At 35.1% G+C, this 12,074-nt stretch overlaps 1 protein-coding gene across 6 annotated transcripts in view; it reads left to right on the top strand.

Annotated features, from left to right (window-relative positions):
* The window catches only part of Odf2l (outer dense fiber of sperm tails 2 like), a 52,196-nt gene that overhangs the window by 26,558 nt on the left and 13,564 nt on the right, over positions 1–12,074 (top strand). For 4 of the 6 annotated variants that reach the window (XM_003479058.5, XM_063257290.1, XM_063257284.1 and 1 more), the window contains exons 11-15: positions 6,735–6,845; positions 8,340–8,444; positions 10,281–10,439; positions 11,733–11,818; positions 11,902–12,064. In XM_003479058.5, coding sequence (XP_003479106.2) covers positions 6,735–6,845; positions 8,340–8,444; positions 10,281–10,439; positions 11,733–11,818; positions 11,902–12,064 — 624 coding nt within the window. The remainder of the gene's footprint in view (positions 1–6,734; positions 6,846–8,339; positions 8,445–10,280; positions 10,440–11,732; positions 11,819–11,901; positions 12,065–12,074) is intronic. The other 2 variants (XM_063257303.1, XM_063257296.1) reach the window with 1 other exon arrangement.

The following is a 12,074-nucleotide window of genomic DNA, read 5'->3' on the forward strand; positions in this document are numbered from 1 at the left end:
TCTGTTTTTGTAGAAGATACGTAGTGTTAGGTGAATAATAATTAAAAGTTACTCTATAGGACAGAAACAAAGTCAGGAGATTACTGTAGTTAAGGGAGAGGGAGGGAGAGCCTTTGGTTGGTTAACAGGGTTGTAACTTTTGTCATTTTTGTCAGTCTCAGTCTTCTTTAGATCAGTGGGCAACACCAAGCTCATTAAAACTCAAGCCCATTTCATCCCAAATGGAGAGACTTGATTAATTTTAGTGGAACACTTAAAATTGAGTCTTGTTGCCTTTAGTGGTTAATGAATGAGTAAAGGGGGACTAAGAATGTGGCTCAGTGACAAGGTGCTAGCCTAGCATGCGGGAGACCCTAGCCGGGTTCATTCCTTAGTATTAAGGAAAACAGATGTAGAAGAGATGGAAATGGTGAGAATCTAAGTGATATGGCAAACAGTAGCTGCAAGGCCCTATTTTTCTTAATATAGCTTATTTTGTATACTATATTTTCTCTACTTCTTTTTAGGAAAGATTTTTTTTAAAAAATCAAAGTCACAAAGAAGTACTCTTTGCACTGCAACAGAATTGACTTCTTTGTTATACTGACATCATTCCCTAATTACTAGTATTTTAAGGGGAGCCTCACTGGACAAATGTAAAACAGATTATGTACCCTGCCTTCCTATTTTGTAAAATAAGGATACTGATTTTTACTTCTTTTCCTCTGTCTATCCTCTCCACTTTTACTTCTCAGTTTCCTTTTATATGGCCAATGTTAACATTGACAGTTTTTTCAGTATCCATGAGTTTGTTTGTTTGTTTGTTTGTTTGTTTGTTTGTTTGAGGTAGGGTTCAGGCTGGTCTTGACCTCACAATATAGCCTAGGCTGATTTGGAACCAGTGGTGATCCCTCCTGCTTTAGCTTCTACCAAAGTGCTGGGATGACAGATGTGTGCCACCATAGCTGGCTAACTGCTGTTGTTATAGGTTAATTCTAGATATGGACAACAGTATGCAATTGTTCTTTCACTCCAGACTCAAATAATATGTTTACAATGTATTTCTTTTTCAGCATTTCACTTTTTCCTGGACTTTGTAAATACCTTGGGTTGTTAATACTCTTTGCCTTTATCATGATCTTGTTTTTTCCCTGAAGCTCTTGTCACCCACATTTTGTTGTCTGAAGAACCTGTTTTCCCCACTTTCTCGTCCTGGAGAGACCTTCTTTCTCTGGTTTCCACCTGGACTTTGGATGGACTGCTCTCCAGGCCTGCTGCCCACGTGACATGCTGGGTCATTATGTACCTGCTTTTCTGGTTCTGCTGATTCTAGGACCCCATGCTGTCTACCTTGTTGCTCCTCATTTTGCTTGAACATATCTTCAGAAACCTCCCCTTTAAAAAGAGACAATGAGAAGTAAATATTAAAATTCTTACATGTCTAAAAGTACCTTTATTTACTCAGTTTGGCTGATGGGTTCAGCTGAATATAGCATCCTAGAGCAAGAATAATTTTCACTTAGAGTTTTGAGAACTTTGTTCTTTTGTCTTCTAGCAGTCAGTTACTGGTGGAGGAAATCTGTTGCCATTCTGATCTTACTTTTTTTCTCTCAAAGTTTTCGAACTGTTCCATCTTTCCGTATTTTTGAAGTTTCACACGTTTTGTCTAGGTGTAGTTGTCTTCTTAGCTATCTTGATGAGGATTTTGTCAGCCTAGTAAGTCCAAAAACTCATATATTTTCCTCTGAAAAATTTTCCTATTGTTTCTTTGGTAGCGTGCTCTCCTCTGCCCCTTTCTACCTTGGGTCTCTTTTCCTAGATGTACTGCTGACAATGCTGTTTGTTGACCTGCCAGGATTGATTGTCTTCAATTCCTGGCTTTTTTTCAACTTTTGTGAGATTCTTTGTTTATTATCTTATAATTTTTTCATAATATTTAATTTCCAAAAAATTTTTAATAGGGTCTGACCACAGTGTCAAATCTGATCATGAATTTCTTGGCCCAAGTGATTCTTCTGCCTCGGCTTCCAGTAGCTGTGATACAAGGCACTGTATCCAGATCAATTTTTTTTAAATGTTCTGTGAATGTTCCTGTCATCAAATGTCTGAAGATGCCCATCTGGATTGTTTTCTCAATTTTCTGTATCAGATTCCTAATTTGTTTCTTCTTGGTTCACTTTTTTTCTTTCTTTTTTCAGCTGAAAAAGTATGAGGGGTTTTTCTTTCTTATTTTGTTCTCTTTGCCCAAATGTCTGGTGACAACATTTAAAAATTTGCAAATGAGAGAAAAGAAAAACTAGTAAGAAAAGAGAAACTAAAAGCTATAATTTTCATATGTCGATGGTCTTTACCTCTGATGGATGTCACTTATCTTTCTTCAACTGTTGAGAATTCAGCAGTTTCCCCAATGCCCTCTAAAAAGTACATTTTTGCTGTAGGCACCAATGTCATCCCTCTGTTCTAGTTTTCCCTGACAGTTAGTTTGGATTCTTTAGAGAAGAACCTTCCTTGTTTTTCTTTCTTGGGAAGCAAACACCGCTTGACATCATGGCTCAGTGCACTCTGTGTGCCCATGAAGGTGGAGGCCAGTTCTGGGCCTGGAGTGTGCCACAGGGCAGCGGGAGCAATGATTCTCGGCTGCTCTGAGCCCAGACTTTGCAGTGATCCTTCTCAGTCCACAGTCTTCAGCCCTGTGGCTACCGGGATCTGTGCGGGCAGGAACTTCCTCCTTAGCTGAATCCATTCCTGCTTTACTCATCAGGCATCCATTTTCCAGAAGCATCAAAAATAGTTTGTTCTTTGTTGACCAACGGTCTGTTGACTTTATTAAACAGACTTCGTAAGATGAGGAAATGTGGGGTTAGTCCTCCACCAGAAGATTCTTTAACTCTATTTGCTGCTGGGGCATGTTCTCTGATAGTGCGCATAACTGAACCCTGTCCTCATTTTATACTCACTTTTCTCTGTGGATGCTAACATGTAGAACTTAACTGCTTTTGCTTGTGTGCATAATTTGACTTCTCTTATTTACTACTTTTCCTGATCCCCTGGATCCGGGACCAGGGAGTGCCTTTTATTGTCCATTTATTTTTGGTGCCTACTGCTGTGCCTGGAACGTTTCATAAATGATTGTTAGTAACAATAAAGGCCACTGTTTATCAGTCTCCCTTAGTAGAGGAAGTGATTTCATAAGTGCTTTACAGTTTTTACTGTTGATTCTTATGTCAGAGCTGTATTTTTCTCAGCTATAGATTAATATATTGATGTTCAGGGAGAGTAAATACCTTATATAAGATCACACAGTAATATTGTGGAATAAACAAGGTTTATATATTTAGATGAAGGAAGGAAAAATACTAGATGCAATCTTGTTTGTATTTTATAATTGCAGAATTATAATTCTGTCATCTTTTACATTATGTGAACTTTGCTAGGATGTAGTAGAAACTTACCAAAAAAAAAAAAATTAACAGTTCTAGAATTCTTCCTCTCCCTCTCCTTCTCCCTCCTCTTCCCCTCTCCTCCCCTTTCTTTTCTTCTTTCCCTTTCCCTCACTCCCATTTCCTTCTATCCTTTTTTCCTTTAAAGAGACTTCCTGAAGTCCCATATAACTTGAATCTTTCACTTACTTAGACCCATGACCCCATCAAGTTGCAGGGAAGACTTCAAGCTTATCCTGAGCTCTCGCCAATGATTATGAGCACTGATTATTTCCTGCAGTTGTTTGCTGGCTTCCTTATCTACCTCTATAATTTCCCAGTTTTCACACTTCAGAATGCTGTCCTTCTCAGCCTCTACACCCTTTCTTTCCTGTAAAGTGCAGTTCAAATGCTGCTTCCTCTCAGGGTCTTCTCAGTGAGGATGAAGCGCTGCTTGTAAGCCACCAACTTTGAGAGTCAAGTGTCCAGCGGTAGCGTACACAGCTTGTGCTCCATCAGTTCTGAATGAATGCTTGTCTTTGCTTGTCTGGAAAGAGGAAGCAATTTTATTTTTGTAATTTTTATATCTTTCCAAGAGAAAGAACTAGAAGTATATTTCACTAATAATAGATTTTAATCACATGATAATGAAATTACCTTACATTAATAGATTACAAAAGTCATTGAGTTCAAGTTTGTTTCTTTGCATATTACTCTATTTGTAATCCAGAAACATGCATTTTAATACATTATCTCCTGGAGTTTAGTTTAAGGAGAATAGTTATGTTATACACATGTTATTTATAGTGGAAAATTGCCTAGATGTCTATATTTTGTTCCAATAACTTTGGAATAGTTTTAAATTTTAAAGTTTTAAATGAAAAATAGCTTACTGATAATTGCTTGGAAGGCCTTCTATTAAAAATAACAAAAGTTTATTTGGAGGCATATAAAGTTTTATTTGGAAACTTAGAAAAGAAAAATAAAATTGCTCGAGGAAAATTTTTAAAAAATAACTCAATCTCACAATTAAAAGACATGTAAAACTACTATTTCAACATATATAAGTTTTGATATTGATTATAACATACGCAACTTGCAGTTACTGTTCACGGTTTGTTTTTGTTTTGTTTGTAGGTAGTTTGAGTCTTTTTTGCATACTTCTTTTCTTAGAATAAATTTTGAGAAATAGAATTGTATGTAAGGTATGATTAAAAATGAAGTGAGTGTTTAAATTTTAAAAAGTTATTATGATAAAAAACACACTGTCACTAATCTCCCCTCAAAATACTCTCCCTTGATTCCAACACACTGATCCCGTGATTCTTACTTCTTTCTGAAGCAGTTCTGGAGGACCTTTCTGTGTCTTTAGATACACTGTCGAGGCTGCTTTGATATGTCCTGAATCCATTCAAAACATTTCCTCCATGGTCATTTTGACTCGGGAGGAGCCAGAAGTCTCTTAGTGCCACATCTGGTGATGAAGGTGGATGAAGACATCCTGTAATGTTGTTACGAGCCTTCTTTCCTGTTGCATGCCAGTTGGCAGAAGATTCACCATATTTTTTATACACTTCATAAAAGGTGCTTCATAAAGACACTCATACAGGAAGTGGGGTGTGAAGTAAAGGATGAGATGAAAAATGATTAAGAAAGACTAGAGGATAAACTTCGGGGAACTGTAAACTTTGTCAGCAAATGTGCCTCAAATAAATCCAAAATCTGATCCCTTCTCAGCAGCACCCCCGGTTCCACCTCAGGTCCCACCATCCCTCCCTCGCTGCTGTCATGACTCCTCTGCATTTTCCTTGCATCTACCCTCGCCTTCTCCACTGCCTAAGAGATTTATGTTTCCTAAATTCATTTTCGCTGTCTCATACTGCATCTCATGGTCAAAGCTATTGTCCCTTGTGAGGATTCAACAGGTTGATCCAAATGCTGGCAGTGTTGCTTATTCTTAGCACTGTAAGTATCAAGTCCTCTGTCCTTGGCACAGGAGACCAGAGACTGCATTCATGGAATGCTGCTAGCATTGTGTCTTCTGTTAGCATTCATGGAACCAGGAGGCTAAATGGTAAACCTGCTGAGGGGTAAAATCTCAGACATTTAAAATTTGATATTTAAAAAAAATTATGCTTGGTAGAGTTTCTACTATTCTGAAATCAAATACTGTTTTGCCTGGAATCTTCAAAAGTGTTGATTTTTTTACATTTAATCTTTAATGCACCTTTTACTTCATTAATGTTGGATTGAAGCAGATGTAGTTAACCTATTTTTTTCTAATAGTTAAATAGTTATCTTTTATCATCTATTTATTGACCTATGTTTTCTCTATTGACTTAAAAGTCCAGTCTTTAGGTGGGTGTGGAGTTCTTGCCTGTAACCCCAATACACCAGGGGCTGAGGCAAGAGGATACCAAGTTTGAGCCCAGCCTGGGTAGTTTAGCAACTTAGCAAGTCTTTGTCTCAAAATAAAAATAGGTAAGACCAAAGGTATAGCTTGGTGTAAAAATCTTGTGTTTAATTTCCAGTAAAACTCACAAACAAAAAATCCAGTTTTTACCATATACAGTGGTACCATCATTTACAGAGGTTTTTGTTTGCAAACAATGTGGGTTTCAGACAGAAGCATTTGGCAAAATTTTGTTTTTGTTTGTGAACTATGTACTGGTGACAGGTGAGACCTTGGCCATCTTTTTTATGTGAACAGGAATGTGGCTGTCTTTTATTGAACCATAGAATGAATTAAGTTGGTCAGCTAAGGTACCAGTGAACTAAGTATAATTTTTGTGTATCCTTTTTTCTCTATCATTCTCTGTATTCATGTTTAATACTTGAATTGTTTCTTTTTAATAACTAGTAAACACTGATATTTTCTGCCTAGTATTCCTTTCAAAATTATATTGTTTTCTATTCTTCAATGAGTATATCCCAACTCTTTATAATTTTGGTTGAAACTGTAAAATTTTGGAATAACTGTTTCGGAGTAAAACAGTTCCAAAAAAATTTTCGGAATAAAATTTTGGATTAACTGTTAGGGCAGCAATTATTGACTCTTTCTCTCCAGGACAGTAGGCTATGTTCTTAGTCCTCTTTGTTCGGTGAGTTTTAAAAGTTTTTTTAAAAAATGTAATGTGCTGTGTAAATCTGAATTAAATTTGTTCACAAGTGTTATTCTGTAACTTTTCAAGCATTTTAAATTTTAGATGATAATTGTATGTAATAAAAATAATTGTTTTGTTACTTTTGTTGATGAATTATGTTTTTATAATTCTGTAAGACTGGAATGTAATGCATCCTAATGATTTATAAAATCTGTTCTCCATTTTTTTGTAGACCACACTTACTGCTTTGCAAGACGAAGTTGTTTCTGTTGAAAATGAACTCTTAGAACTGCAAGAAATAGAAAAACGGCAGAAAGACCTTATTGAAATATATAAAGCTCAGGTGACCACTGTGTGCATATTAATGTTTGTCAAAATTTGTATATTATTTAAGGCATCGTATTTGTTTATGATTCAAATAAACAGAACTGAAAAAGGTAGACTATCATTTTGTAATATAATATATCCCAAGCATACATGTTTTTGTTTGCTTTTGCTTTGTTAGGGACCAAAGCCAGGGCCTTGTACATGCTAGGGACGTGTTTTATCACTGACCTACATCCTTAGGCCCTGAAACATATCTTAAGATCCCAAATAGCTTTATAAAAAGGTAATTCTGACAATTCCCAATTGAAACCTGCCTGTGTATAAATTATAATTTCTTAACTAGATTTAGTATTAATTATGTGGGTATAATGTGAAATCTTAATGTAAAATCTTAATATTGGTTATACTTTTTGTCATCCTTTATGCTTAATTGTATTGTTAGAATAATGACTTTCCGCTTGGGCCTTTAAATACCAGTATATCCCTTTTCCCAATAAAGAAAGTATAGTTCAGATTTAGTCACATGAAAGACCTACAGAGAAAACATGATAGCATATAAAATAGAGCATATATTCATAACAATTTATAGAAAAGCTGAATGTTTTAGAAATGTAGTGTTCAAGAAAAACTTATGGAAAAAAAAAATGAGACTTACACAGATACATGATGAGAAACAAACTGGTCATTAAAGGTTTCGATTTCAGGCCGGGGATTTAGCTCAGCAGCATGAGCACCTGCCTGGTAAATGCTAGGTCGTGTGTTACACCCCAGTACAAAAAAAAAATCTCAATTTCATTGGAAGAGACTTTGAATTAAAGAGTAGTGACAGGTTGGGGATGGGGCTATATGTGGCATGCAAAAGGCCCTGAGGTTCAGTTCCCAGATCACCAGAAATCAAAAAGGAATAGTGAACTAAGGGTAAAAGCTTAAGTTGGAGCAAAATCTAGGCAAATAGGAAAGGGCTGTATCTCAATGGATTGATAGGAAAATGGAGATGAGACATTCAGTTAGTTTGGAAGACTTTGGGTCTGTTATTAAGAGGGTCATCTGAGTCTTTTCACCTGATTGTTCAGGAATAATCCCACAGCAAAAATGCTGTAGCTTAGATACCATATTCTAACTGCTAGAACTTATATAAAAGTACTCACATTTTTGGAGATTTCAAAATGACAAGAAAAATTACCAGAATGAAAACCATTTTGGATCAGAGACTGATTCCTTGAAGTGGCACTTGCCTGCAGATAAAGATCTCTATAGCCCAGAGCTTAAGTAACAAATTTATAACTATTATTGGCAGAAAACAGGTAAATCACAAAAGGATTATGGATTAGAGTAGAGCACTGAGTGATTCCATATTTAAAGAAGGAATAACATTAGATAAACATGATGACATTGGTAGGGATTAACATGGTTTATTTAAAATAAAAACTTTACTTTTTAGGTTTTTTCCATGCTGTAGCTCTAATAATAACATAATCTATGGTGCTCTAACAATATATTTTACTTTCAGGTACAAAAGTTGCAAGAAGCAGCTGAAATAGTAAAAAGCAAATATGAAAATTTGCTACATGAAAATAACCTAATAACAGAAACCAAAAATAAAAAATTAGAGATGGTAAGCTTGAAATTTCAAACAATAAAATAATTTTTAATTTTATGAATATTATAAAATTCTTTCATTTCAGTAATTTTTTTCTGGTTCATGTGTAGGAGTGGTCCATTTTCAATTTCTGTAGAAGTTTTCTTTTTCTCTCATCTGAGGAAGTAATATTTCTTCCAACCTTGAAAAGTTGTTTATGTGGATACTTTTTCACTTTTTTAAAAGAAATTTTGATGCATGGCGTAAATGTTTAATTTTCTGATACAAAAACATTTAAACTTAAAAAATTGATTATCACTGAGATTCGTTAGCCACCTTTTTTTCTGATTATAAATCTTTGGTGTTTAAAACATTACAAAGTAAATATTCTCTGCTACATGCACTTTTGGAAGAAAAATGATATCTTAAAAAATAAGCCACCATTTCTTTTCATTCACCCTGTTGCAACAGAATGAAGGCAATGCCAGTACTGGCAAGTAATGATGTTTTTGTGAATATTTCTAAGTTTTTCACTGAAACCGCATCCCTTTTTGGAATGTCATGTTTTGGTAAGGAAGCAGTGAAAGTTGTCGGAAGCTGACCCCTGGCTGGAGAGGTCAAGGGATATTAGTGTTCCGTTCCAACTGCGTATAATAAGGTTATCATCGCTGGGACACCCTCTGCTTGGGATTGAAAAAAGAGTGAAGCATCACTGTGAAGAAAGTGTCAGAGCAGGCATACTACCAGACACAGATGCCCATCGAGCGTGCAGCGTATTACTTCCTTAGAATTATTTTTCACTCATTTTTAGCTTAGCAGACCAGAGAAGACACATCTCATGTTTTCTGGCCTCTTTCCTATAAGACATTTCAATGCACATTTCCTCGTATCCTAGATAGCACCATAAGAAGCCCATGTGTAAAACCTGCTCCAAAGATGAAAAGATAGGACCCTGTGATTTCCAGCCACTGTGAGGTCACAATTTTTACTTACTGGTCTACAACCAGAAAAAAAATTTTTAAATGAAATTCTTTAAGTCTCCTGGTTTTCTCATGGACTGTTAAACACAAAGGCATGCTTTGTCCTGGTTTTATATTTTATGATCAGGATTGGCAGACACTGTGCAGAAACTGTAGTTGTTCCCTGTCTCAGGGAAAGATTCTCTCTCTTGTTTTTCCTGCTTTTGAACATAATAAATGTCATGTCTGGCTTTAAAAAAAAAAAAAACTAGCAATACAATCATTTGTTAAGTTTGCTTTATATTGCAAAAGTGCCACAGTGAAGAGCTATAGCAGGCAGGGTGATTAAAGTTAGAAAGATATTTTCATGATAAAAATGATGAAATATGGTCCAATGAAAACTGATGATGTTAGCTGTCTTGATGTAGTATATAGTAAGCCAATTTAAGCCAGCATGCATGGGGCAGAGCTGTTTTAATTTAGTTCAATATCTGAGTTATAATATTAAGTGACAGAAGTTGATGGTTATATTAGACCTGAGGGTGGACAGTGGGAAACTAGTGTACCAACTTCATTAGTAATAATATCTATTCTTGCATATAATAACAAACTTCAAAAAGCTTGCTTTCCGAAGTAGGTTTAACATCTCACCATGTGCTGCGTGCTAAAACTACCATATTTATTTGCTGAACAAAGTTTTTGAAAACTAAAGACCAACCTAGTTTTTAGTTACTTGTACTCATGTAGCAAAATCTAAATTAATACTCATTCATATTTATTTGGATGAATAGTTTTGACACCACTAAGCCTAAAATACTTGTTATGTAACAAGCATATATAGTATTTAAGATAGTAAGACTCTACATGCTGAAATTGTGATTTTGCGCTTATTTCCCCTAATGCCACAACTCAGATGAGAGGCCAGATGGAGTCTCATCTGCAGGAGGTAGTGCAAGTCCGAGATTCCTTGACGGCGGCCGAACAGAGGCTTCAGGAGAGTCAGGAGAGCTTGCAGCGCTGCCAGGCGAAGTGTGCGGAGCAGACGTGCACCATTAGGGAGCTGCAGGGCCAGGTGTCCAGTGGTCACTGAGTTCTACAGCATGTGTTGGAGGAATGCCTGGAATGACTTCACTATTTGAGGGCACTCACTTCAGGGGTTGAATTTGTTTTGTTTTGTTTCTACCTGCATCAGTGGATGTAACATTATTTCTATGCAGATAGTGTAATAGTGTTTTGCAGGCTATTTTTGTAGTATTTGATGGTGACAAATTAGATATTTAAATGGCTTATTGGGTTATTTCTGGCTAATCTATAATTAGACACCAGAGAGTTGGTAATAGTGTGAGAAAAGGAGCAAAGCTGTGATAACATGTTTTTGATTCACCAGTTATGGTGAATTATTGTAATTTATCTTATACCCATCAGAATATATTTTAAGTAGAATTGTGCATCAATCCTATTTAGATTATTTTCAAACAATTTTTTCAGTATATACTTTTTTTTAACCCATCAGAATAGGGATTGGGTGTGTCCTCTTAAAGCACTTAATAAATACTTTTGAATCAATTTTTTTCTCAAAGAAATATGTATGTCCGAGGATGGTAGCCATTGTTTTTCTTTACTTGCAAGCCAGTTTTAGGAAAAATTAATTTTTTGTCTTCCAAATATAATCTGCATCTTTATTTTAAAGTGCATCTTTAAAAAAAAAAAAAACTTGTAGGCAACCTTTTGGTTAATTTAATTTCCCAACAAGAGATTTTGTAGGAAAATGTCAAGTTACCTAAATTACTAGTTTAACATAAAAGAAAAGGTCTGTGATGATGATGATGATGATGATGATGATGATGAAGCTTCTTTAGCTATTTACATATTTTTGAAGCAATAGGAAGAGTATTTTGTCTTGGCAAGGACAAGCGTGGCTTTTGTTGATTTGCTTATTTTGATTCTTACAAGAACATGGTTTTTAGTTTTAGTTAACAACATCACAAATATTGTATACCAATATTTTTAAATGAAACAAAAGCCTGAGAAACCCCCAATATTCAATAATTAATATTTTTTTTAAATTTTTCATATTTTAACTTAATAAAACAGCTTTTTTCAATAAAGAATTGCCCAGAGTATTTTAATTATCATTACTCAGAAAAAATTTTAGTTGATGATTTTCCTACATAAACAGTATAATTTTTAAAAACTAACCAAGAATTTAAGAAACTATATTTTAACTACATATCATTTCTTGGTGCCTTTCTGTGTAGAAGTAATATTTATATAATCTTGGTCTTTGTGGTTGTTCTAATGATAAAATATGTAGATTTCTTCAGAGTTGATTATTAAAAAAAGCAACAAAATTTTTTTCTTTTAGGTTGATGGAAATCATAGTCTTCTGACAAAGCTTTCTATTGAGGAAGAAAATTATCTTATTCAGTTGAAGTGTGAAAACCTTAAACAGTAAGTATTAAATTTACTTAAAATTGTTGCTATATTTTTTCCCTACACACTATAATTTTAAAGTATATATTTTCTGTAAAAAGAAAATTAGAACAGATGGATGCAGAGAATAAAGAACTTGAGAAGAAGCTGGCAACCCAAGAAGAATGTCTGAAGCACAGCAATCTGAAGCTTAAAGAGAAATCTGCAGAATATTCAGCACTGGCCAGGCAACTGGAAGCTGCTTTAGAAGAAGGCAAACAAAAGGTACAGATGG

This window comes from Cavia porcellus, unplaced genomic scaffold (genome assembly GCF_034190915.1).
Source record: "Cavia porcellus strain 051 isolate PalLab524CR breed Dunkin Hartley unplaced genomic scaffold, mCavPor4.1 scaffold_1, whole genome shotgun sequence".
In the NCBI taxonomy this organism is placed as follows: domain Eukaryota; kingdom Metazoa; phylum Chordata; class Mammalia; order Rodentia; family Caviidae; genus Cavia; species Cavia porcellus.